Genomic DNA, 27,414 nt, shown 5'->3' with positions numbered 1-27,414 from the left:
TAGATTCAATTTTTCTATTCGGCTATGTACACTTACGCTATAACCAATCTTGCCATTAACCTTGCTTCTGTAAATACTTCTACCGTAAAAGAATTCACATCTATAACCATCGCAAAACATCGACTCGATATCAGAAACACGCTATGAACTAACAAGACCCGCTAGCGAATTGAGACTGAACCAGAGTAAACACCACAAAGAAAAAATGAAGAGATAACGGCCTGCCGTGTTCGCTCGAAGAACATTCACAAATTATCCAAAAACCGACAATACCTTTGCATTGCCAATACAGGCACCGTCAATTGTGTGCAACAACTTGCTGACAAACTCCGGATTCATGTGTCAGGCATCGCGCGTCTTACTCTTTAACTCTTCTTGGTGGGTCCCTTACCCTTATCTTCCTTTCGGCCGGAGCTTGACGCAGAACTTTTGAGAGAGTTTTTATCCTTGTCTCCCTTTGCCTTGGAGCTCGATGCAGAACTTTCAGTTGGACGCTTCGACGCACCAACCGTCTTCCAGCTTGCAGGAGTCTTTCCTGCAGTAGCTGGAGCCTTTCCTACAGTGGTATACGTTGAGGGGCTTACATGCTGGGCATGCGAGGCTGGGACGGGCTGAGGCGCACCAGTTGAACGAGGTGGCGTATGCGTTGATGCCGCTGCAAAGTCAAAAAGACTATTCTCAAAGGTGTTGCTGTCACTGGATCCCTTGGAGCTTGTTCCCGATGTGGCACGACTACGCCGTGCGTTTCTCGTGCCGCGACTGGTGGGGGACTGATTTGCAACATGAGGTGAACTGCCGTCAGAACGGGGTGCTGGAGACTGCCCCCTAGAAGGCATAGGGCTAGGGTCTGCGTACAGATCATCGTTGTCCTGACGACCAAGTACCCAACCGTGGGTGGTGGGATTTAAAGCATAATAATGTTGATCGTCATTTAGAGATAGTCTGCTTTCTGATAATGATGGGCTATTCATGATGGGTGGAGTCCTTGGGTGGTTGGAATCACCCGGGCTCCTGGTGATGGGTGGAGTGTTTGGGGGATTAGAACTACCCGGGCTGTCGTAACCTGGTGGATATGTTGTTAACGTCGGATAATTGTTGGGGTTAATGACTTTGACTGGACGAATTGAAAAACCTTTCCGATAACCGCTCTCACCGACTGTGAGAGATTTAAAGTTCTCCGGAATTAACTTTGGTCCAAGTTCTTTCCTGGTTCGACGCAGGATCTCATCGTAGTTTTCTTGCTTCCAAGGCAACCTCCTGCCGTCAGCTGAGATCCCCTTGACATTGTCGTCCTCTTTCAATCCGTGCGCCGCGAAAGATTCTATAAATCTTGCTCTGTCTTCTGCGTCCGACCATGGATTCTGATCGGCAATATCATTGGCTAATTTCCGATACCGAGTTTTTTTAGCCCACTCCGGAGCTTTGTCTACCTTCTTAGAACTTCCAGCTCTATCGGTTGGTTTGCATTGTTCACAACCAGACACTATATCGGTGGTGCCAGGCCTGACGTCAAGTGAACTGTTGGGTTTTGTTCTTTCGGGGCATCCTTTCTTACCATAGTCACACATTCTTCTTTCCTCTACGTGATTGCGGGGGCACCGATACTGCTGCATATAGCACATCTTAGTTGTTGATCAACACAAGAGTTCAAGGGAACAGATCTAAGCCGGGGGCAATCAAATGATGAATGAGTATAGCCGTCTGTTGAGGGACCTGTAGCGGAGTCTTCGTGTTTGGATATTCAAGGGCCAAATTAGGTCGGATTTGTACGGTTAGGCTACTAACCAGCAGTAACTGAATTAAGTACCAATGTGTTAGTAAATGAGGAAGTTTGTGGTTGTTCTCGTTGTCGTGTACACAAGAAAGGGTACAGCAGGTCAAAGTATATATACTCGGTCATGACGAACAGATCGAGCTGTCGTCAATCTTTGAGTGTGACTCGATAGACGTAAATCTGTAGACGTGACTCTGTATATGTGACTCGATATGTATTAAGGTCTGCGCTTGAAGGCCCGACAAACTACTTTGAGCCAGTGCATCAATCGCCACTGTTTGCAATGTCATCGTTCTTCACTAGAAATTTGCAATCACTTTTATGTTACTAAGACATGAAGTCTTTTACTCATGTTACAGAAAATCAAACTCGATTCAAGTCTCTTCTCATGAACTATGAATATCGCATAGCACAAGAAGGTCCTATGATGAGATAAGGCTCGCTAGTACGACTATTGGCACAAGTCGCCTTAACACGAGACTATCACGTTAGAAGTTTGAACTACATTATACAACGACATCGTAGAGATGATTGTTTTGATTATTTACTATGGATAGAGTTTATAGATTTGATAAGGCTTTCTTTTCAGATTTTCGAGCTTACGGAGTTTGTAAAGAAGCATTATTTACATAGCAACTACAATAACGAGAGAAAATAAAAGGGTGCTAAACCCCTTATGTAGATCACATTAGAACTGAGTAATACATGTAGATCTGGAAAAGTTCATTGCTGAAAGAAGTAGAAAAAGTACACCTAGCAGTCCGTCGACCCCAATGCAACTACATGTCTGAAATATCTTGCATGTTCTTCCTACGTCCCAGAACTAGGTTTCTTGGTCGTCTTCTTTTTCGAGTCCTGCTTACTGTTCTTTGTTTTGGAACTCGAGGCCGAATCTTCAGTACCACGTCTTGTTGGACCACCGGTAGAAGAGCCTGCGGCGGGGTTGCTTGCGGTAGTGTGTGCTTCAGTAGAGAATCTTGGAATTCCGGCTGCTGGAACATTTGTGGTCTGTCTAGTGGTATCCGAAGTAGTCTGCGCGAGTTGTCGTGGTTGACCTCGGAGTTTTTGCTTTGCGGCACCGGTTGTAGACACATTTGATGTAGCTTTAGCTGCACCAGAGGCCGTAGATTTTTTTGGTTGCGTTTGATGAGCCTCTACTGCCCGTTGCTTTCCTGCAGCCGCCGTTTTGCCAGAACGGTGTATTGGAGACTGCTCCCTAGTGTCTCGGGGTTGAGATTCAGCATGAATCTCATCGTCCCCAGAGCGATTGACTGCCCAGTGGTGAGTAGTGAAATCTTGGTTCATCATATCATAGTATGCTTGTTCATTCGTAATAGGTGGAGTGTTTGGAGGATTGGAACTGCCTGAGCTATTATATCCCGGTGGATATTCTGCTACAGTCGGATAATCGTTAGGATTGATGAGTTTTGCTGCCTGTTGCTTCCCTGCAGCCACCCTTATGTCTCTAGTAGCAGGTGACTTTGAAGTGGTAGAAGAAATTGGCTTGGTAGCTACACGTGCTTGTTGAGGCTGCACGTTGCTTTGTATGTACGACTGTGGTCGTGCAGCTTCCACCTGAGTTTGATTCGCTTCCATGTGCATGCGTAGTGCTTCTTGATTCCTTTCTGCAATCCGGGCTTGCTCGTGTCGCTGATCACGTCTCCACTCTCTCGTGAGAAAGTCACCTTCATGGTATTCATCGTCTGAAAAAGAAGCTTCATGTGCACGATCATGCGGGTTTGGATCAGTAGCCTTGGCTTTTCCCTTCCCTTTTGGCCTATGACTTTCTAGTTCCGAAGCACTGGGACTTTTTGTATTGGGGCTACTCATGCCAGAGAAACTAGACCCGCCTTCACTGTCATAACCCGGAGGATAACGGTATGGTATGTCTCCGAGTCTTCTGACCTCCTTGGATTTGATCGTTGTTTGAAAAGTTTGCTTGGCGGTCGAACCCTGAACATGTGAATTATCAGACCCACCTGCACCACCAAGAGACACACCTTGGGTCGGACGACGTTTAAGACCTGGGGGTATTTGATCATCCTTGAATAGTTTTTGTAGATATTTCGCGGCGTGTTCCACTAGATCACGCTGGTCGTCTGCTTTCATTCCTGTCCATCTTCCACTTGGGTTTTCACGATGCCTACGCTCATTAACCTCCATGGCATGCTTCTCATACGCTGCTTCAAAGGCGCCTCGGGCTTTGACGTTTTCCCATGTGTATATATTGGCAGCAGTCACGGCTTGTTGCCTGCTGTCTTTCTTTTTTTGTGCCGCCGTGCGATCCTGCCTGGTCGAGGACTCTTGCGGAGCTACAATTGGTTGATGTTCTAGGTTCATTTCTTTCATAGCAGAGATCTTCGCATCTTCCTTTTCTTCTTGCGTCCATCTTCTCGGTATCAGAGTCGTCTTTCCACCCTGTTCCCATTCTAGGTGCCTCGATTTCCAACTTTCAAGTGCTCGTCGTATGAACAAGGCCATAAACCATTCCGCATCATTTTCATGATCCCATTTATATTCAGAGGCGACTGTACGTGCAGTCTTCCTGTAGTGTTCTTTTGTTGTTGTTGGCACGTCCAAGCATTGTTTACATTCCCTTTCCGGTGATATTATAGACGGCAGTTCTTCGATCTTATTTAGGTTCAAGCAAATATGGGGGCTACCACAGGGAGATACGAACGATTTGAAATCAAGATCATGTCCGTTTGGGCATATGTAGAACTGTTTGTGGCACATATTATTGTGACGTACTGATATCGGGAGAAGAGACCTTAGATGATTATTGGTTTGTTGGTTCGAGGCTGGTACGGTTGTTTGACGAACGATCTCTCCGTTGTCCCTTGTATCCAAGGATTCGAGTGCTGAGTGTTCAACTATACACGTGAGATGGTTTGGTTTAGCAGAGGTACTGGCCAGCAGTAGATGGTAGCAGTAATAGTATAATAATCGGTTCAAATGAGGTACTCTTGTTATCGTTGTCGCTATTCTATAGAGGAGAGTGTTGGACAAATCCAGACACTTATATGTCCTTTGGGAACGTAGAAACTGAAGGTTAGCGAATTTGCGTATGTGACTTGCCCTTGGTCAACGATCTGGCAGTTGACAATTAGCCAAAACATTGACTGCTATCAAGCGTGAAGCCATGAAATTTCGGCAAGAGTTACACTTAGTTCATTGACGTGTATACATACTTGAAGGTATATGTGTGATCGCGCTACTTGAAGAGTGGACCTCATTGAATCACCATCTTCGCGTGCGGTCAACTGGACGTCGCCCGCAAGTCCTCGACTCATTGCGCTAGCAAATTTCGTGGCTCATGATGACCATTTACGCTGCTATCTGCTCATGGAAGCTCGCCGATAGAAACTTGAGTTACTTAACTACTTTGATGTGCATGCTCATGGTCACTTCGGTCGTGTAGGGGATTATGAAGCTTGACTCATTTACCAGTCACTTCCTTGACTACAGTCCTGTGACTCCTGTCTGACAAAACGCGCAGCAGTCCTCGCCATCTTTCGAGCAGTGAATAACATTGATTGAGTGACTATGATAGTTGGGGGCGCAGTGCCGGTGAGTCTGATGGTGTCTATGGTGGTTGCTTCTAGAGAACTGAAGCACTCAGCGACTCAGTGACTGATGCGTCTCAGACACACTCTAGTCGGTAGTCAGTTGGAAGATACAGAACGCGATAACGCGGGTGTATGGCTGACCTAAAGTCTTGTATAATCAAGCAGCCAGCAAGCTTGTAATGATGACAGCTCAGCTGATTGCTAACAAAACAAGTGCTTACGACGGTTGACGTGGAAGTGTGGTGTTTCTGATAGTCTAGGCAGATGCTTCAATAGTATACTCTTATCAGTGCTGTAGTGAGCTGGCGGTGTGGTGTTAAAAGAGGCAGTGACGAGGGGAAGTGGTGGTAGCGCGGAGTGAGAAAATTGCGAGCAGTCACAGAATGCCTATTAGCGTCGGAACGTCTCCAAACATCTAACATTTCTACAACTGCATTGCGACAACAGAAGTTGAGCAATGGTGGGCTAATACGATGATTCACGATTACAAGTATACTACTCATCTGCCAATCTGCTGTTGACACTACCATCGCTGCGAAAGCGGCCAACACTCTAAACTCGCAATCGCCCTATCCTTGACACCATGGGTCAGACCAGGACATCCAAGCGTACTACCGACGTTAGCACATACTTAAAGTATCTAGAAAATGACAGAATTACTTATAGAACTTGTTCCCGACACTCAAAACAAACTGCCCACCCTTACATTCGTTTCCCGAGAAAAGGATGCAATAGCCACCTGGATCAGGACCGATCGACTGAAGAAGGGCCCTAGGTGGAGCAAAAGTGATGCATGACGACAAGCCAGGATCAGGAGGTGAGTGCCACTCGCATTGCTCTGTGGCGGTAGGAGTGAAGTCTGGGCCTGGACACGTATACACGCCGCCTGGCCGACCAACCTTGGCGTTGCATAGGGGAGACTGTGGGTTTTCGTAAGTAACTAATTCGACCTTTGCGCGTGTGAACACCAAGTTTCCAGTAGCTTCGGAAAGGGTAAGGTTGTTGATAGGGGGCGTGTCGATGGGAGTAGTAGTCGCGATCGCGAAGAATACGGTGAGCAGCAGTATTAGCATTGGATCACATGTATAGATGTAAGCCCAGACAACCAGAAACGGGCTTTGTTATCTATTTGGTAGTTGGCTTTCCGTTTTGGCTGGCGTAGTGGTAGGAAATGGTAGAGGAAACTCATGCAGTCGGCGAACCCTGATATACGCCATTCCTGTGCGACAGTCGTGATGGAAGTAGAAGGTGTCAGAGTCTCTACATCATCGACTAGAGTAATTTGAATACTATGATACATTTCTTCTGTCTATACACATCACTATCACAGAGGTGGACGCGAAAGCGGCTTTGAAGTCTTTTAGACCTGTATGCAACTTGTCAGCTGTTAAAGAACCATCGTATAGTGTGATGACTTACCACTGAGCCATCTTGCATCCTTCTTCACGAGATCGCAACAGAGTCACAGCTAAGGACTTCTTTCTGTAATCACTTCCCTACAAGGCAATCTTGTGTATTAATAATCCAATATTTGATGGCTACATCTAAGCCAGAGCCTAGTCACCGCTTTACCAGTCACCACTGGCTGAGTTTCAATCCAAGTCCACTCATCGCTAAGATAGTCTCATTCTCATAACATTTCTCCCGGAAAAGGTTATCCAAACACCTGTTAATCTTTACTCAAAACTTGAACTCCTCATTAGATATGTACAAATCACCTCATTTTCCTGTTTCTATCCAACCCTTTCTTTCTTACAAACCTTGCTCTACCCGCCATCATCAGTTTTCATTCTTCACACATTTCATGCTCTTCCACCACTCGTTCTTCCCACCCATCTCCGAGATACCCGGACACATAAACGTTTGAAATACCCTCTTCTCCCAAATCTTCAATGGCTCTCCCTTGCAGTTATTCTCTGCGAACAACATACAGTAGCCGCCTGGATCGGGACCAATAGAACGGGGCCGTTGGACAATGTCGGCAAAGTCAATACACGATTTCCCTTCGGTGTAGGCCTTGTATTTGCAATTGCCGAGGAACCATGTACCGAGACAGTATTTGACGCCGCTGTTGTTGTCAATCACTCTGCCTTTGCAGTTTGGGCTTTCGGTGATTGGAATGTATGGGCTTAGTGCGAAAGGAGGGCTTGTAAAGGACTTGGCTGTGACGAGACTGGCGAACAAGGTGAGAATGATGGGAGGGTGCATTATGGAGTCGTGTTTTAGATTTACTCGTGGCTACTGCCGGGATTATGATGCAGATCCTATGGTAATGTAGTGTTGGAATCTGTTTGTCTTGTTACTCGTGTTCTTATTGGATTGAGATTGCAGCGAGTGAGAAGGAAGGAACGAATGTGGAGCTATCTTTAAATATATACCGCGTCGTTTGGATTGCGCAGCGAGTCCACATCAAGTATCGTTGGATCAACGCATGGCGTTGGGAGACCATGTTCAATGTGATTTGTTCGACTACCCGGATCGTTTGATCGTAACCGCCTTCAATGTGAAGACAAAGGAAAGCTTAGTGCGACCCACGCACTTCACTAATCACACGGAGGCAACTACGAAAGGCATGGATGAAACACAGCCAAGAGTCACACATGTTTGCGATGCTTTTTATCCCATACTCCAATATACATCACGCGCATCCATTTGCTCATTATCTTCACTTCAGAGTGAATATAGTAAGGAGATATATTACGTGATGGTGGGAGACTTGATGTGCCAGAGCAGTCCCCATGTGTGATTTGTATTGTAGTGGATAAGAAACAAGGGGGAAAAAAGCTTGTGCATGACTTACATTTGAGCGGCAAACGTCATTCACATCGCACGTCAATACCAGAACCCCCATTCGTAAAATAAAACACCATGTTCCACTACGCCGTCTTTTCAACCGACACTTCATACTAACCCACCACTCAGGCGTTCCCGAATCACTGATACCCGGACACTGCAACCTCTTATCACCTATCCCGTTCTAAATCTCCACCGCCGCCGCCGTTTTCTGTGATGGTGGATTAGCAGTTTTGGGGACTGTATGGGCTTGTGGCGTGGGGGAGGGCAGTGGCGAGGGCGGTGGGTAGAGCTGAGAGGGTGAGGGCAAGGAGGGTGAGTAGTATCATTTGGAGGGGTGTACTGTGATAAATACGTGTCAATGCGGTAAGCTAGACTTGTTGTTGCGCGATGGGTAGTAGAGTAAGGAGGAGGGCAACAATACGGATGAGCAATTTATGCGGATGTAATGTTGCATATGATGTACAGCAATGTGGTATGTATACATGGCTGCACGGAAAGAAAAAATTGTATGAATATGCTTCGGTTTGCCGTGATGTAGAGACATTGTGAAGCCATAGTCGACGTCTGATGGCACGCTTCAATCCCCCTTTGACAGCATTGCTCAACGCATAGCTTGGTATGAGAAGAAGTACATCCGCAAGTGGACAAATGGGATCTTTGTATTACCAAAAAGACTTTTCTCGAACATAGGAGCAAAAAGCCGAAGCTAAGAAGGGACTATGCACAGCAACAGCAAAAATAAGGAAGACGGAAGAATAGATCCAACACACATACACACACACACACCTCCAATCTCAAATCTCCGTTGTGCCTGCGAACGTCGCTAAATCACACACACACACACACACACACACCAACCAACATCTCCAATTACCCACCAAAACAACCATTTCAATACGGCGCCTTCGAAATACCACTTCCAACACTCTCCAAATCATCTTCATCATCCTCAACCCCAATACTATCCAAGAAGCCCGTAAAATCCGGTTTACTACTCGACAAGCCAGTCCCCCTTCTACGATCCCCACTCCTACCTCTGCTCACTCCACTCTTGACACTCCTACTCTTCTTCACCGCACCATTAGGCGCCGTCTTCGGTCTCGCAAAATCCCTAGCCTCGCTCTGCCCGTTGAGCAGACCCTCAGGAATAGGCGGCACAGGCGGCAAGTTATCCATTGTATACGTACTTTCCCTTCCCCCTCCTCCTCCCGCTGCTGCTGTCCCAAAGTTTATGGAAGTAGCTGTTGTCGGTCTGGGCGTAGAAGTAGCAGCCGGCGTAGTAGGCGATTCTGGATTCTGGACACCACTACTCTGCTGCTCCTCCTTGACCGGACCCGTAGTAATAAACGACGCGTCGGACAGAGAATGCACACTGACCATCGAATCACTTGTTGAGGAAGCGTCGTGGTCACTCAGACTCTTTCTTGCTCGATGGCTCGGTGCGCGGTGAGAATATCCCGTCCTCGGTGCCCCGCCGTGACTTGTACTCAACGCCCGTCGCAAATCATCAACCCTGACTGTAGACCGCAGACTCGACGAAGAATTCGGTGTGTTGCCGCCCGGACTTCTGCTCCGATTCGGACTCGACAATCGACCTACAAGCCCGTATGCTGCGGACGGCGGACGACTATGCGCACGTCTTGGCGATTGAGCAGGCGAGCTACCACCACTACTATCCAGATTCTCATTTTGTACGTTGACGCCGAGGAAGTTGTTCTTCTGTGTCGCCGCGGTGTAATGCGTTCCTGTCTTCGATCCTGATATGGAAGCAGATGACGAGTCTTTGGTGTGGGATGATAGACAGCCGTCTCTCGTCCAGTCCGAGAGGAGATCTTCTCGGACTTTGAATGGGAGTTCAGGTGGGCCCTGGTGGCTTGAAGGTTGCTGCACAGGTTGATGGATAGTAGGGATAGACGCATTGGCTCCGCGGCCAGGTGAGCCAGGCGGCGAAGAAGGCGGCGAATATAGGGAAGTCGAGTAACCTTCCGATATCTTTTCGACCAAAGCTTCCCTGTTGTCAAATGGTTTCAGAGCTTCGTTCTCGACAATCTCTGCTGGTACAGCGACAGGTGTCGCATGAGGTGTTTCTATGAGCTCAATGGGCATGGGCGGAACGCGTATGCTCTTCATCCACAGACCCTTGCTGCTTCTACGCGAGATTTCGTTGTGCAGGGCACGTCCGACAGAGGAGACCTCGAAGTCCAGGGCTATGCTGAGCGCCCAGAAGTAGCCATGTACCAAGCTGCCCAAGCGCAGTTTAGCACCTGGGTCTTTGATAGTTACGATATCTTCTTGTAGTCGCATGATCATTGGCAGTCCACTCCTCGCTGCGTTTACTCCGAGTCTATTGACTAGAGTGGTGAGCAGCAAGTGCAGAAGCAGGTAGTCGGCCTCAGAATCGACGTAGTGAAGCGCGTTCTCATAGACAGCTAGATGAAGCAGGGGCAAGAACGTGTCCCTACCACGTTTCGATACTCTCTCCCTGTTCGATGCATTCGAGACTGCACGTCTAGCCAACGCATTCTTATCGTTCTCCTTCTCCTTCCGCCTGTAGTTATCCACAATCTTCAGATCTTCCTTGTTCTTCTCCGTATTAAGCCACGTAATCAGCGCGTCGACGTAGGCTTTCCTGACCTGGCCACTTGGATCGCGCAGAAGCCACTGGGTGCCTTCCCAGACACTCACACCGACTTTGCTTCGCGACACAGATGCAGTTGAGCCGTCCGGTCTCCGTGCGTTTGCTGTCTTGATAATGGCTTTGACCGCATCGAGAGCAGTGATACGTGCGGTTTCGAAGGAGAAGAAGCGGTCTACATGCGTCTTTTCTTGCATGCTGATCGAATCCGCAACGGCGTCTATAGCGCCTTCGGGGTTCTGTATTGCTTCAGTGGTGGAGGAAACGCTCGAAAGACGTGATGGCTTGAGGCGGCTCAGGATCGCTTCCAACATGTCAGAAATCTGGTCTGTATAGTACACATGTGTTGCGAGATCCGCCATGCATCTCTGTACGGTATCCAGAAGTTGTAGCCTCACGTTAGAGGGCTTCTTAACGACCTCCGTGACCACAGCGTCCAAATTAGTCGTCGGAGATTGGCTGCTAGGGTCTTTTTCTCCCACAACAGATGCTGTCTGCTGATGATGCGGTACAATGTTCGATCCTGGCCCACCAAGCTGAAGGAGTAGCAATGAGTGAGAGATGAGTCCGACCAGAACATCCATGACACTGAGTCCGATGAAGTTGATTGTCGAGGCTAGAAGATAGTCGATGATAGTCGCCAGAACCAACTGTTGTTCGAGGTCATCTTCCACGATTGGACTACGAACCAGGGCTTCAACTGCGCCCACCAGGATTGTGTATCGGTCCTGCACAGGGACCCATGCGCAGATCAAAGCCATCAGAGTAGTCGCCCAATGGCTGCTTTCGCTTGGGGTAGCCTCCTGTGAGCTCTTGACATGTGATGCGATAAACTTGAGCACTGCTGAGGTCGCAAGCCGAAGTTGCCCTCGATTCACACCCTGGAATATGCTCCTCAGCGCCTGAAGTGCAAGTACTCCAACCTCCTCTTCTGCAAGCTTATCCGCATCCTCGGTCGTTCCGGATGCTGCGATCGGGTCGCCGTCTTCATCGTCGGTCCGTGCAGTAGATACACTCTGCCGCCGCCGTAATGCCAGCTCCTTGTCGTGTTCGCCCTTGGTGGCTTCCCGTGCTTCCAACCTCTTGAGGTATGCGCCACTCTCTGAATGTATGTTGACGAGTATGACTGGTATGACGGCGCCCAATTGACGCCCTGTCTCGGACCCTAATGACTCAGACGAGGCAATGGCCTTCAGGGCCTGGAGCCCAGCCTTGCGGTATCTGACTGCAACAGGCCAGCTGACTGGTGCCTTGCCCGTCTTGACAGTCTCCTTGGACGCGAACTGAGCGTACAACTGCACAATCTCCTCGTACTTCTTGATATAGTCCTGGTCGGCTGCGAGGGCGGCGGGATCCTGATGCGCGCATAGAGCTTCGAATGTCGGCACGGATTCCTCCACCATGGTAAAGTCGTTTGAGTTGAGAATGGTTCGCAGGATGTGCAGTACGGCACTCGCATAGAGGGGAAGATCGCGCGGGCATTTCTCAATCAGCGCCCTGACAATCTGCAGCGTAACCTGCACATTGCCTGTCCTGACTTTCCACACATCCTTGGTCGCCCTCTTGTCTAGGAAGTCGACCACCTTTTGCAGCTTACTGCGGCGAGTGCTCGCGTAGAAGAGCAGATAGCTTAGCTCGCTCGAATTGGCCTTTGCTTCGGCATCGCTCTTCTGGACTTTTGGGTAGCATTTGAGGACCAGGACCTGGTGCTTGGGGCGACACGCCTGGCGCGCTGCGTTCATTGAAGCTCAGAGCGGTGACGTTGCGGATTCGAGAAGAGGTAAGCGTTGCGCGGCGGCGGCGGCGGCGGCGGTGATGCGATGACGAACAGTGGGGGAGGGTGAGTCGTGGGTTTTTGGGATAGCAGGGAGATGGAGTGGGCGGGAGATTCAGGGTCGCTGCATTATTCGGGCTTCGCTTCCTTGACTAGCACAGGTGCATGCATGTGCAAACGGACGGTCGCGGAGAAAGGAGAGTAAGTTAGTCTAGGGTCTGGGTGTGGATAAACATGTTCGGCCGTATCCATGTCCGACGACCCAGAGATGTGGTCACTGCCCAACGTCACCCGCCAAGCCCCAACAACACCAAAACATAGCCGCGGTTTGGTGAAACCGCCATATTGCTTCTATGCTACATTTACTTGGACTTGCCCTCAAACTCGGCCTTTTGCTTCTCTCTGGCAGCCTTCTTTTGCTCATTCAGAACGCTGCCTATGTGCCCGCGACCTCTCCAGTGCATCTTGCGTTGCGGCTCATCGTGCAACTCTCTTGTAACTCTAGCCCTACTTTGTTGTAACGCCGGATCGGGCGTCATGAACCCGTCCGTCTCCGCATCCCTCTTGAGATACTTCCTCTCTTCGCCACCGTACGTGACCTTTCCACCCCTTGCAAATTTTGCCCGAGCCTGCTCTTTCGGCAAGCCCGTGTTGGTCGAGTAAGCATCCATCCCGGATTCTCTCAACTTCCCACGCATTATCTTTGGCAGCATGGCTTGTTTGCCTTGCTTGACAGAGCGCGCAACCGCACCCTTGATTTTGAATATCCGCTTGTTGAGCCCTTCATGACCAGGTTGGTCTGGGTTTCCAGCCACCCATTGCACGGAGCGTCCGTCACTCACAGGTTCAATTACATAGGCTGTGCCCTTAGGCATTCCCTTCATGATAAAGTCTGGTCGCAGATGTGGGAAATGCGAATGCATCCATTGCCAGCGGCGAGGATCTGCTGCCGTGATCCTTTCCTCTTTTAGCAGCGGTCTGCCTTGTAAGCGGAGGCGAAACTCTACAGGACAGCCATGCTCGAGGAATTGGTATGCGCGATCCAATGATAGCCTGTAGAATTCGATTGGACTGGACTCGTTAAAGATGATGTTTTTGAGCCCTCCAATTTGCTTGCCCTTCTTAGTTTTGGGGATCGAGAACGTGTGTGCTTTGGTGATGGAGAAGTCCCTCAAGTTTTCCGGTACACCCATGCTCGCCTCGCCCTGGTCCTCATTGTCCAAAGATCCTTGTGCCATTCCTTTCTTCAGCGCATCCATACACCAGAGCATTTCTCCGTCTTTGACATGGTTGTCGTACAGTTCTTGCAATGAGATGTTGTCCGCTATCAAGCCCTCCTTTGCGCCCTGCTTCGTCGTCTCCCAGAGTCTGACCTTGTGTGACAGGTCTTCCAACCGCGGATATTCATATGGAGTAAACGTTAGCACCTTGTGCTGACCGAGGACTGTCTTGGCCTTGGCCGTCTTGTACAGGTTGAGCGCACGGCGTTGCTCAAGGCGTTGGGTGGGACATGCAGGGCGCGGGACGTGAGAGGCGCATTGCGGGCGGTATAATGTCTGTAGAGCGCGTATGGGTACTCGTACTGGTGGTAGAAGGAGCGATCGAAATTCAACAGTCGGTATCTGTATCTTTGGTGGCATGGTGGCGCGATGCAAGGAAGCGTGGACCCTGTGCGAGACTGAAAGTTCCGATCTTGACTCAGGCTGCCCACTTATCCTTGCACCCATGACGTCGCGTAGCGAAACAGATGGTTCGGAGTAACCATCACTTGGCATTTAGGGCAAGAACACTCATGCAAGGAGCCTGACTGCTTTATCACTATTTCTACATTGGTTTCAAGATGGTTGCACAAGGTTACGTGTGCACTGCGAGGTCGCACCCACGACAATCATCCGCCTACGTCCGCATTGGCACCAAAAAGCTTGCAGCAGTCTCGTCGCTACCTGTACACTGCATCTCAGGTTCAGATGGGAACGCAGCTTCCCAGTCGATTCCTAGACCGAATGGATTGTATGACGGGTAGCTCCAGGAACCCCAATTGATCGTAGGCTCGGGAATGAACGACGGAGCATCTGTCTCGACAATCGGAGTAGGCTCGGGTAGAGGCGGGGCATAGGGCGCACTACTTGTAGAAATGACGCTACTACGTCGCGTCGGGTTGAAAGATGTCGGTTGCGCCTGATTCAGCAGATCTTGCTCGCAACGGCGCACGATTTGGGCCACGCGCTGCATAATCTCTCGCTCGACAGGACTAGGTACTTGTCCGGCCTCGACAAGCAGTTCTTGATGTACGCGATGCAGAAGATCTCTGCGGAAGCGTCGGGATGTTTCGCTTGGTGAATCGCAATCGTAGACTGATACACATTAGCGGATTACGGCTACACGTCACAGTAAGACGACATACACGGACTGGGTATCTCAGCGTCAGCCACATCTGGAAAGAGGACCTGATATACGTCTCTCCACTTGTCCTCCTCTAGCATATACGCAGGGGTGCGCTTCTTCAGGGTCCGAATAGTCTCACGGTCAATTCCTTCAATTTCCCGAGGCGGTGAATTCTCGCACTCTCGCAGACGTACGTGAGTTGATTGCGCCTTGTCTGAAGTGAAGGTCTCGTAGCAGATTGGACAAAATATTGGCTGGGAATGTGATCGGTAGAGGTGTTCTTTCATCCGATGGACGGATGGCCAACCAGGTCCAGGACAAGTGCGCCTGTTGCGATACCTGTCCGGTTCATGTTTGTAGAACGGACACGCAAACTTTGCTCCAGTCTCAGAATCGTCTGTAGTAGTTGCCGTGGAGCCCCGGCGTCGCTTGTTTGAACCATCGTCGTCATCGTCCTCTGGTGGCGGACTGCCTTCTGAACGGGACTTGCGTTTGGTTCCTGAGCTTACTGATGTTTTACGACTGCTCTGGCTTGAGGAGAGTGTGCCTCTACCTTGGGTGTGCGCGGCTTTACTTCCCGCACATTGCTTGTAAGCCGCATTGCGGAGGTTGATCTCGACTTTGCGTAAGATAAGATCAATAATCTTCTGGGTGGAAGTCGGAAAACGCCGTACAGCCATTACATTATGATCCATCTCGTCGTCACTAAAGTCGGTGTTGGTATGCATGTCGCAACTGCTCGTGGATGAGATGGAAACGATAGATGTTACTCGTTCCCTAGGGCGCTTGCTGGATGGGAGATTATCGTTGATCCACCGCTCTATATCTTCATCGTCCGACGCAGGCCTATCTTTAGGGATATCCTTACGTGGAAAGTCAAGCAAAGTCCCGACAGATCCTATTTTTGGAGCTTCTGGAGATGCGGATTGGAGGAATGCCTGACTGGTGATGAGTTCTGCAGGGTTGCTAGTGACGCAGTTCTGGCTAGTCAACCAAGGCCTATCGACGTAGCATTTCTTAGAAAAGGTAGCTTTGTTGTTGACAAGAATGCTCGGCACAGATGGAAGGGGTGCGAAAAGAATGCCTGCTGCATTGTTAGCGATCTGAGCTTCTGCCAGGACTTGTAGTAGGATGTACCCTGATCCAACGTCCCCGCTTCCAAGGGCGAGAGGGAATCAGGATCGCTGTTATAACCCGAATCACGCGTCCTGGAGGAAGACAGCGAATCCCTTCTACATGTCCGCTTGGTCGTGCTCAGTCTTGGTAAGCCGGCTTGCGCATGGCCATTTGAAGCCATGGCGAACATTGCGCAAATTGGTAAAAGAAGTCTACGGTAAGTGCTCGTATTCGCAGTACAGAGAGTAAGATGTTCTGTGGGCAAGAGAACACGGCAACGGGTTCGGGGACATGACGGCGTTCTTGAAGGATGCCTGAAAGGCTGTCACAAGCTTTCAGATGCACTGCGCGAATGCGCAAACGTGGGAACAGAAGCTGACATTTTCCGTCCATCCGTCATCAACCGGTGTCCAGGCACGGGAGGGCTGCGTACCAATCGTCGCAATCCATGATGCGTCGGGACAACGGCGTTGCGGCAGATACGGCATGACCATCAGGGCGTAGGTGGCTGAGCAGTATTGATGAGTGAGGTGGTCGTGGCACGAACTCGGACCGGGTGGAATGCACCAATGAGACACATCGTGGGCGGGCACTACAAGGCAAGTGGAATGTGGGGTTGCGACGTTGTCAACCTCAGCTGCACCTTGTTCATCTTTTCGTCTTGTTTGTGCTTGTAACAACTTTGGGTTGGACGTGAGTCGCTGCCGGGGCGATGGCCGGGAACGACTCCACATCCGACAAAAAAACGAGAAATCCACGCACGACGCCGTCCACCCCCAACCACGGCAACCAGATCTTGACGAATGCAAAAAGCTGGACTTGCAGGGAATCGAACCCTGGACCACTCCCATGCTAAGGGAGTATTATACCACTAAACCACAAGCCCGATTTTCCTCTTTGGGAGATCTGTGAGAACTTGATGACTAAGTGGGCTCTTAGGGGCTTTATATTTTGATGTTTTGCCCCCAATCTATCACTCCTAGCAGGTTCCAATGCAGACGCGAGAAGTGTTCGCTTGGAACCAACACTTGCGACTAGCCGGGAAGAGTTGTCAATTAGCGTCCGCTAGTATTCGTATGCGGCATGTTTGAGGAAGCCTTGGTCCAACGTTGTCGTTAGAAACTGAGGACGGTTCGAGGCATATTCTTTGGTGTCAAGCCCTTGTTTGTAGATTTACGGAATCTGTCAGCCAGATTCGGAGGCGTACAACATGGGGGGTTGGTCGGACAACGCTGATGATAAACACAGTCGTTGGGAAGTACCTGGAAGCTCAAGCGGGCTCAGCATCACGTGTGAGCACAGCACCAAGCTATCCTCAACAACAACAACACAGGGCATGACAAGGTCATTGCCGTGTCTGTAGAGCGAAAGGCCGCGAGATTGACCGAACTTTGGAGTCGCGCAGACAACAGGTTTGGGCCAGACTCAGGCCTCGGAAACTAATGTCGGGACGATGCAGTGGCAGTGACATGCGTGGGTCTTCCCAGCGGGAATGACTCGCGTCAACAGACGTTGTTGTGAGAGCAACACCCTCACAAGACGACTATCGCCCTTCAGACGAGCTTGAGAGCTGGCTTGGGATCCTGGGGTGTGAGGCTTGATACAATGGTAGTTTGCCGTAAACATGTCGAGAAAAAGAAGTGCTTGAAGGATGCAGGACTGGGGGTAGGGTTGCGCAGCTATGACGCTCGCGGCACGCGAAACACGTGCGCCCAAGATTCCTGGGCATTGGCTGCGCGACGCTCCCCACCAGCTAGACCCAGCTTCATTGCTTCATTCTCCATAATCTGCAATCCTGCATGCAGAGCTTTCAGGCACCGGCAGTTTCTATATCTTAGCTATTGCTACTGCAGGTTGCAATTGCTTGGTGCTTCAACTTTTCTAAGCCATGAAGTTCGGTACGACACTGCGCAAGAGCGTGTATGCGCCATGGAAGGACAAATACATTGACTACGACAAGCTCAAGAAGCTGTTAAAAGACAATGAGGACGACGATTCTTGGACTGCCGACGACGAGAGCGCGTTTGTTGATGAGTTGGCCAACGTGCAATTGGAGAAGGTGCACAACTTCATCACCGACATCTCGCAGAAGCTGCGCGACCGGACCACGGCATGCGAGAAGAAGCTTGAACCATTGGCCATAGGGATCCAGGCGGACAGCAAGGAGGATGGCAAGGGAGACAAGGAGAATAAGGACGGCAAGGGCGAGGGCTTGCTGGGCGACGCGTCGGGCGATGCGTCCAAGAAGCCGGAGCCCAGCCAGCAGGAGAGGGAGAAGATGCTGAAGGAAGTTTTGCGCGAGCTGGACAACATCACGAAAGAGACCAAGGAGCTGGAGAGCTTCAGCAGGGTCAACTTCACGGCTGTCATCAAGGCTACCAAGAAGCACGACAAGCTCCGCGGCAGCTCCTACCGCCTGCGGCCCTTCATCGATGCGCGCATTGCTCGCCACCCTCTCCATACCGAGGATGCCTCGCCGCTGCTGTACAGGCTGTCGGCGCTGTACTCTTTCGTCCGACAGAGCCTGGAGGGCAAGTCCAAAGAGGCTCTCTCCTTTGGCGAGAACAGCACCGACAACGAGGGCTTCACCTCACACAAGTGTACGACATGAGCCCTATCATTTACGACCACCTGCTGACATGAAACAGTCTGGGTCCACATGGACAACCTCTTTGAAGTCAAGACCGTCATCCTCCGCCGTCTTCCCGTCCTCGTCTACAACCCCCAATCAGCCAAGGTTGCTGAAGGCACTCAGCGCGACCCTACAATCACATCCATCTACTTCGACAACCCCAACTTCTCCCTCTATTCGGACAAGGTCAACGGCAAGCCCGATGCCTCTTCGTTACGCCTCAGGTGGTACGGTCAACTTGGCGAGAAACCTGAGATCATGTTCGAGAAGAAGGTCATCAAGGAAGGTAACGCCGCCGAGGAGGTGCGCTTCCCCATCAAGGCCAAATACGTGCAGGCTTTCCTCGAGGATAGGTACCACATGGAGAAGAGCATCGACAAGATGACCTATCGCCCCAACAAGAACCAGGAGGAGATTGACAAGTTCAAGAAGGCCGTTGGAGATATCCAGGGCTTCGTCAAGGAACAAAAGCTACAGCCCATGTTGCGCGCCAACTACACCCGCACTGCGTTCCAAATTCCTGGCGACGACCGTGTCCGCATCTCTCTCGATACCAACCTTGCCCTCATACGCGAAGACGCACTCGACGATGACAGACCCTGCCGCGAGCCTGACGACTGGCACCGCCGCGACATTGACAACGGACAGCTGGAGTTCCCCTTCAAGACGCTTAAGAAGGGCGAGCTGCACAAGTTCCCCTACGCCTTGCTTGAAATCAAGGTCAAGGGTATGAAGAAGTACGAGTGGATCGAAGACTTGATGCACAGTCATCTCGTCAAGGAATCCCCCCGCTTCTCAAAGTTCGTCCATGGTGTCGCGAAGCTGTTTGAAGATAATGTTCATACATTCCCCTTCTGGCTCAGCGAAGTCGACAACGATATCAGGAAGGAGCCTGAGAAGGCGTTTGACGATGAGCAGGAGAAGAAGCGCAAGGCGGCCGAGGACGAGTTTGCAGTCGGATCTCTATTTGGCGCAAAGGCTAGTCCTAGCTACCGTGCTTCCATCGCTTCCCCCGTCGGCTCGCCAGCTGCAACACGGTCCGTACCCAAGAGCGCGTCTGCGGCGGCGCACTCCATGCCCGTTGTTAAACCCCCCTTTCCGACGATTGGGAGTCACCTTTCCCAGCGCAGTCAACGCAACGGAGATACCCAAGACAACAGTAACAACACCAACGCCCGCATAGACGAGGAAGCCGACTCAGACGACGAAGACACCCTCCTCCTTGCTGGCAATCAAAATGGCAAAGCCTCCAAAGCAAGTGGTCTAGCCTCCCTCTTCCCATCCTTCTCCACCTCCAAATATGCCCGCAAACAAGCTTCAGCCCGTAAGATTCAGCTCCCCCCTGGTATCCGGGACCCGGGTGTCTGGATCAAAGACCAGGGCCCCGTGCGCGTAGAAGCAAAAGTCTGGCTCGCGAATCAACGTACATTTATCAAGTGGCAGCACGTCTCCGTCCTCTTGGCATCACTCTCTCTTGGCCTGTACAATGCGGCAGGTGAGGGTAATGATATTGCGCGCGCGTTGGCGGTTGTGTATACGTGTATCGCAGCATTCACTCTCGCATGGGGGTACGCGATGTATATCTACCGCGCGAAGCTCATTAGGGAGAGGAGTGGGAAGGACTTTGATGCTGTCACTGGGCCGCTTGTGGTGTGTGTGGGCTTGGCTGTGGCGTTGTGCTTGAACTTTGGTTTCAAGTATGATGCTTTGGTCAAGGAGAGGCAGCATCATTTGCATCATCATCATGGTGCAGCGAATGCTAGCTTTGGGGAGCAGATGGAGCTTAAAGTCTAAATAAGACGACAGGATTCTTGCTTGAGTTTGGGATCATGAAGGCTTTGTGTGTGTGTGCTGGGTGAAAAGGTAGAGGGATGAGTGGATTGTTTTTCTGTACCAGGGCTGATGCTGTTAGACGCTGTTTTCTTACGCAAACTGACTTGGAAAAGGAGCCACTGTTGGTCTCGATGTTTATGTACTTTGGAGTAGGTGTTGTACGTGTAAAATAGTGAACTAATGGCAGAATGAAGTGTACATGTCAGCGCTATGACGGAATAGTTCACATTGCTGTGTTCCGGGGGTAGCTTCACACAAGATCGCACAGAGGGAAGTCATGGTTCGTGACGTGCGACCTGTTTTATACAGATGACAATCACGCTAGGTGTGATATTGAATCCAGTGATCTATTCGCTTGTTGGTCGCCGCAGGCATATTAGATTTCTTCTTCAGCCTATCAAAGGATTTAGCCATGGGCGGCTTGTGTGTTTGTCCCCTCGTACACGGTCTTGCGCTTCATAGGGTGGCTTACATTGTGGTGTGTAATGATCGATCGATAGATTGGAAGACTGCTTGTGTTAATCTGTTTGGAGAAGGTCACGAATGAGAGTACAAATTAGTCATTCCAGGGGCAATGATGGCGTTGGGTCGATAGCGATGGCCGTCGTCGCGTCCTCTTCCGGCCTGGAGGTATCACATCAATCAGGAGTCTTCAGAGCGAGAGCTAGTGGGATGAAAGCGCCGCAGTATCCGTTCTTGATTGAATAAACGGTTTGTTCATCTGAGATCCGCATCCATTAGGAATCTCCATGACAAGAAGCCTGGAGACGCAGATCTGGCAGGTTCTGTTCCTGTCGTAGTATCGGTGGACGCGACGATCAACTCAAACGCAACATAAAGAGATGTCTTGGAAATAGGAACCCCCTTGGTGGTACGTACTTTCCACAGCTGATCACCTTCCCATCATCACAAAAACATATGCAACGGTCATGCGACAGTTGCATCGTAAGACGAGTTCTCCGCATTTCTCTATCGTTTTGTGCAGCAGGTGTGTCGTCGACTATAAATATCGGAGAGAAGAAACATTAATGGACAAAAAGGGTACCAGCCTCAGGTACCACTAGTGCAGTGGCTGGTGCAGCGGTGACAGGGCAGGTGGTTGGCGGATGCATTAGTTTTGCGTTTCGTTTCGCACGCTCAAGCTTTGTGGATGGTGCTTGATCCAGAACACCATCTGCATTCTCGGTGGTGTGCATATGGCTATGCTCCTCTCAAACTCGTTAAACATTTCTTGCTCTTGCCACCGGCCCCATATTCCAGATCGTTCTCGCCTAGGATCGTAAAAACAGGCGTCCAACGACGACATCGTGCTGTAGTTGAACCAAGATTTGACAGCTCCTAGTTCCCATGATTAGCCGGAAGGAAATGTGACGTTCTTGATCTGGCGTAGCACAGACCTCGGACGGCAACGGAAAAAGCAAGTTGCTGAGGCTACCGAAGGGAACGTGAAACGTGAGCCGACCTTGCAGGCATGGGAGGCCCACAGACCGGGCGCCGAACGGTTTTGGTAATGTTAGTTCTCGTACGCTGCTATGTCTGTAGGTACAGAGCTAGGCTTGTTGTCATGCAGTGGTAATCTAGCTGTAGGCTTGAACTTCGCGCGAGAGCCATAGCTCAAGGTGTCACCCTACGAGACACAAGTCTACCGGCACCGCTTAAAGCGGATGTGGCAAGGCAGAAAGCTCCACAAGGATGTTGATCGTACCCAGGTGTCCAAGGGGCGCATGACTTTTGTAATAAACTGGATATTTGCCAGTCGGTCCCAATTTACACGGGATGTAAGGACGCGTACAGCTTCAATACTATACAAGATCTGAAGGAACCGCGTAACACGGCAGGAGTCGCCGACAGGGTTTCCCGCGATGAATAATGTTGCGGTGACCGGTCTCGACAGCGCGTCGTTGAGCGGACGATGAGGTGGTCATGCATTGGGGCGTCGAAGGAGTGGAGCGAGTGGCTAGGATGCGCCTTGACGATCTGCAGGCACAGACTGCCAAGGCTTCCGCTTTTGACAACAACCACCCGTCGTCCCGCTTACCATGACATTGTAAAAACGACACCGACGAGTCAAGAGGGATTGCGCATCTCTTATCTCTCTTATCCGGCATCATGGCATTTACAGAATACTTGATGATAGCGAAGCATGTCTTCGAGACGGCTCGATGATGAGGATCGATCGCCGGACAGACCCTGTGTCAAAAATCGCTATACTTTTTGTTGCATATAGGCTACGGCCCTAGCTCAAGTGCGGCTCTCTGCTGCACACCATCTAACCATGATTGCTCTATGGATCCCGGGAAAAGCCCCGCATATTGAAGCGGAAAAGGACGTGAATGTAATTGGTGTCACGGCGTCGAAAGCACGTTTGTGCTCGGTTTGTGGGTTAGTGTTCAAACGATGCGGACCGGTCTGTCAGTATTCGTACGCGAGCGGATCCTTGGTGCGTCACTCCAGTATACCACCAACCTCCTAGTGGCGCGTGTCGATTTTCCCTTTTCTTAAGAGAGGGCTGTGGGCTGTTCCGTTCCGCTGTCATCCAACTCCTGCTAGGCCACACTCCCACGACCTTTAGGAGTACTTTATCCAGGACAGAGGGAAAGTACAGCCTGGACTTATTTGCCGGCCGTTTGCATCTGCACGTTTCCGGACTTGGTGCTGCACGTGACTGTCAGCCTCGTGCTCACCTCTCACCTCACGGCGTAAAGAGCAGGCGCGCTCGACCCCCCGCCAAACAACACTTGCTCGACCCCTCCTTCCATCTTCACACCTCATCCACACCCATCACACTCGCTATTGCTGGTCTGGCAATTCCATTCGCTTCAAGTTATCTCCATATCTTGCCCAGTAAACAACCTCAACCCAGCATGAAAAGCTCCGCCCTGCTCGCCGCCATCGGCGCTGCATCACTGGCTGTCGCCTCTCCCCTCCTGCCCTCGCGGACTCAACCCCAGGTCGAAGCTCGCCAGGCCAATGGTACCACTCCACCATGTGCCCAAGTCTCCAACTACGTCTACGGTGATGGCACTCAACCCGCCCAACTGACTATTCCTGCTCAGATGGCTTGGGATTGCATCAACGACGTTCCTTTCAACGCTTCATCAGGAAAGCGACTTCTTAAAGCACTCCGACCTTACATTGAGTGGCAGAGCACTCTTGCTGAGCTGAAGGACCCACCTGCCGAGTACGCTGAGAAGGTACAGCCTCCCGTCGACATCTTTGGCGGACTCGACACCATGGACCGTTACATCGATGCTGGTTACTACAAGAACGAGTATGACTTTGGCTGGAGTCTCTACACCCTGATCCAATCCGCTCACGATGGACATTTCTCCTACATTCCCGACTCGGTTGGTTCAATCTTCGCCTGGGGCCGCCCTATTCCTCTAGTCTCAGTCTCCGAGGACGGAGAGCAGCTGCCCGCAGTCTTTGTCTTCGCTGATGTTCTCGGTATGCAATACAACAACATCTCCTACACACCGTCTCCTGTTGTTCGTATCGACGACAAGGACGCGAGCGAGTTTCTTGAGGATCTCAGCCAGCTTGGCTCTCTCCAGGATCGCGATGCTCTCTACAACAACGTCTTCTACGAGCTCGCCCAGGTCAGCCTTGGTACTCAAGGTAGCGGAACCGGTATGTTCACTGGAGGTGGCCGTGGACGCTGGGTCTACCCTGGTGCCACCACAACCCTGCACTTCGCCAACGGCTCTTCCTATACTATGGAGAATTACGCTCGTCCTAGTATTCCGTTCCGTGGGATAGCTAATGGTGAAGACTTGGCAAAGAAATGGTTCAGCTACGGCTCCGCAGGTCCTTCGTTCGCCGATACACGTGCCCAGTCAGACGAAGAGGAGGCCTCCACTCTTGCTGCTGGCGCTGCAGCTCCTGGTTTTCCCACCCCCCAAGCCGCTGGCCCTATGAACCTTATTAACGGCTTCTACATCGACGCTACTGGTTATGAAGACGTTGCGGTATTGCAAGTGCCCAACTTTGTCGGATCTAGTTCTGCCGAGATTCCGTTCCAGCAGCTCACCCAAAATTTCATCCCCAAGGCCCTTGCTGACGGAAAGACCAAACTCATCATCGATCTACAAGCCAACGGTGGTGGCACTATTCTTCAAGGCTATGACATGTTCAAGCAACTGTTCCCCGATATCAAGCCCCAAGGTACCAATCGCTGGAGGGCGTTTGAAGCTTTGGACCTTGTCGGACAGGCCACAAGCAAGTTTTCGAGTCAGTTTCCTCGGGAGTACAGCAGCAACCGTACCATTGCTTTCGCTCAGTCCTCTTACTTTGATTACCATATGGATATGAAGGCTGACGGTACACCATTTTCTTCTTGGGACGAGAAGTTCGGTCCTCACGAGGTTAATGGTGAGCTATACACTACGCCAGCTCAATGGAACCTCTCTGACGTCTACGTTCCTTACGTGTCTGGCGGCATCAACGTTACTGGCTATGGTCCCCTGGCCAACGTTACAGGACCGCCAAAGTTTGCAGCAGAGAACATTGTCATCGTAACCGACGGCTACTGTGCGTCCACTTGCACCATCTTCAGCGAGTTGATGAAGCAGCAGGCGGGCGTGAAGACCATTGCTATGGGCGGTCGCAGCAACAGGAATCCCATCCAGGCCATCGGTGGCGTCAAGGGCGTCAACAACTATGCATTCGGCTTTATCCAGCAGACCGTACAATACGCCGTCAAGTTCGACCCTTCGCTCAACGAATCCATCTTGGTAGACGACTACTACAGCGACATCGTCTTCTCCCGTGCCATCAGTGGAGCCGGAGGCGTCAACACCCGAGACGGTCTTCGTGCGAACGATACTTCAGGTGTGGCACTGCAGTTTCAGTACGAGGAGGCTGACTGCCGTCTCTACTACACACCGGAGATGACAGTTGATATCACGGCGCTGTGGAAGTCGGCTGCTGATGCTCAATGGAAGAACAGCGGCAAGTGCATTGGTAGCAGCCGTTACGGCGGTGATGGGAAGCGTGCTGTTATCCCCAAGATCAGCAAGGTTACGACGAAGCTAAGCCCGCCTGTTGCGAGGGTCAAGGTCGCGAAGGTGGAGGCGATGAGGAGGGTCAAGGCGTTTGAGAAGACTTTCAGTTTGGAGACCAAGTGTGGGCTCAAGGGAAATGGGTTCATGGAGCCGTAAGCGTGGTCTTGTCACTACAAAGGTAGTCATGATTCGATTGTCTCTTTTCTCTATTTCTCTCTTAACCAAGCGTGGAGTTTATGGCGCCTGGATCTCAAAAGAAATAAGGTCGTCTTTGTTTGCATTAGGGATTAATGTGTACTGATTGGGCAAGAGGGTAATAGTGAGTGTGGTATATAGCTTGTTAGACACCAGACATCAGTGGTGCATCATTAAAATACACCTATGATTTGATCATGGTATTTCTTCTCTGGTCAAAGTTGTTGTGATGAAGTTGTGGTGGAGTTTGAGGTATCTCAACCCGATATTGCGCATAGATGATGTTCTTGCGATTGCTATACCGTGGTGACGGACCGTTGCTAGACATAGCGTCGTAAAGGCCATTTTTGAGAAGAGAAGAGCAGACGTCAGGTAGCTGGGGTGGGCAGGATGTGTGATGTTTAGGAACGATGGTCTCTGCAACCCCAGTCTCGATCATGATCCGTTTCTTGCCGGTTTGAGATTTCGACACATCCCCGCAAACATGTTTACATTCGCGACTTCTTTTGGCCTTGAATTTTGGGCGACGAGCTAGACATTGCAGTTTATACTGGAAAATTCATGATAGTAGCTAAGGAGTTGCGACAGTTCGTACCAGACACGCTCCAGTCGATATTGTGGTTTTTGAAAAACGGGACAGAGTCTCTCCCACATGGTACAGGTATCCTAAGGTTTTGGAGAAAAGAACCACACCATCCAGTTGCGCGCTGGTATTTTTGGTACTCACAGTGAAGGAGTGTGGACGAGGAGAAATGGAGGCGGAAGAGGAGGTTTTATATGTCGCTTGTGTGATGCGTTTGGCAGTGAACATAGACATCTTGCAAATACTTTTGAGAGAAGTGCTCGGCATCGATATCTGCGAGCCTCTATTCTGGTGTCTTTCGCATATGCGATATGTGTTTGGATCTTTGAGGAGCAAAGAAGAACATATACGTAGAATCTAAAGGTTTTTGTAAAGGAGAAGTGGTTGTACAAGGACAGAGGGAACATTGGAGACCGTGGAAATATTATATGCTATGAGATCCAAGTGCCGAAAGGTGGACATATATCGGTTGTTTTGATTTTGGAGAACGGCTCGGCATCAAATACTTGAATCAAGCTTTTTTGATCGCGTCTCGCACATTTGTTCAAAGATGATCGTTTTCGAGGTAGAGGAGACACATATATACTCCGGTATGAGCCTTTTGGTTTTCCGATAAGAAGAGAGTTTGTTGGAAGGAAAGAGGAACCGGTCGGAAGGAGTAGTTTTACACACTGCGCGAGTGGCTGGCGTCAGAGCGGACATTCATGGTGAATTGAGAGGACTCATGTTTTTCGAGACTTGCTCGGTATGATGGCGAAGGAACATTCTTTCGTGCCTCGCACATGTGCTCGTCCTTTCCATGTTTTGAGGCAGAGACGAAGGCCATATCGATTCCTTGTACGAGAATTTTGAATATAGAATAAGGCAGTGAGTTTATGATGGAGAGAGGCGTAGCACAGGAGGAGTTTCTTAAATAGCCTCAGCTTGCGTAGCTCGCCGCGAATATCAGGAACTCTTGGTACTATATCCCGGATTTTGGCCCGCCAAAATCTTCGATGTTAAGAATTTGATCTCTTGCATGGATAACATACGCCGGAGCTTTTGAGCGAGAGAGGGAGCAACCATCATACATACAACGCGCTCATCTGTCTCTCATGATAGTCCTTGGGTTGATTTTAG

The 27,414-nt window shown here is 50.5% G+C and overlaps 5 protein-coding genes across 5 annotated transcripts; 2 read left to right on the top strand and 3 right to left on the bottom strand.

Moving 5' to 3' along the window:
- Positions 1–365: 365 nt before the first annotated feature.
- On the bottom strand, positions 366–1,568 carry GT037_002643 (uncharacterized protein; the record flags this gene model as incomplete). Its single annotated transcript, XM_038927690.1, has 1 exon — positions 366–1,568. One exon carries the CDS (start codon positions 1,566–1,568, stop codon positions 366–368), a length of 1,203 nt encoding a protein of 400 aa, XP_038788968.1.
- Positions 1,569–2,584: 1,016 nt separating this feature from the next.
- On the bottom strand, positions 2,585–4,255 carry GT037_002642 (uncharacterized protein; the record flags this gene model as incomplete). Its single annotated transcript, XM_038927689.1, has 1 exon — positions 2,585–4,255. The coding sequence occupies one exon, from the start codon at positions 4,253–4,255 to the stop codon at positions 2,585–2,587; it is 1,671 nt and encodes a 556-aa protein (XP_038788967.1).
- A 1,676-nt stretch (positions 4,256–5,931) lies between these two features.
- On the bottom strand, positions 5,932–16,239 carry GT037_002641 (uncharacterized protein; the record flags this gene model as incomplete). The annotated part of the gene is made up of 8 exons (XM_038927688.1): positions 5,932–5,954; positions 7,275–7,516; positions 8,311–8,347; positions 9,174–12,506; positions 13,060–14,104; positions 14,463–14,902; positions 14,953–16,017; positions 16,071–16,239. 8 exons carry the CDS (start codon positions 16,237–16,239, stop codon positions 5,932–5,934), a joined length of 6,354 nt encoding a protein of 2,117 aa, XP_038788966.1.
- A 1,698-nt stretch (positions 16,240–17,937) lies between these two features.
- GT037_002640 (spx-domain-containing protein) lies at positions 17,938–20,475 on the top strand (the record flags this gene model as incomplete). Its single annotated transcript, XM_038927687.1, has 2 exons — positions 17,938–18,649; positions 18,698–20,475. 2 exons carry the CDS (start codon positions 17,938–17,940, stop codon positions 20,473–20,475), a joined length of 2,490 nt encoding a protein of 829 aa, XP_038788965.1.
- A 2,314-nt stretch (positions 20,476–22,789) lies between these two features.
- Positions 22,790–25,673, top strand: GT037_002639 (peptidase s41 family protein; the record flags this gene model as incomplete). Its single annotated transcript, XM_038927686.1, has 2 exons — positions 22,790–22,896; positions 23,360–25,673. 2 exons carry the CDS (start codon positions 22,790–22,792, stop codon positions 25,671–25,673), a joined length of 2,421 nt encoding a protein of 806 aa, XP_038788964.1.
- Positions 25,674–27,414: the final 1,741 nt, after the last annotated feature.

Source organism: Alternaria burnsii (assembly GCF_013036055.1).
Source record: "Alternaria burnsii strain CBS107.38 chromosome Unknown 746, whole genome shotgun sequence".
NCBI lineage: Eukaryota > Fungi > Ascomycota > Dothideomycetes > Pleosporales > Pleosporaceae > Alternaria > Alternaria burnsii.
Note: the sequence above shows the minus strand (reverse complement) of the source record. Positions and strands in the feature narration are given on the sequence as shown.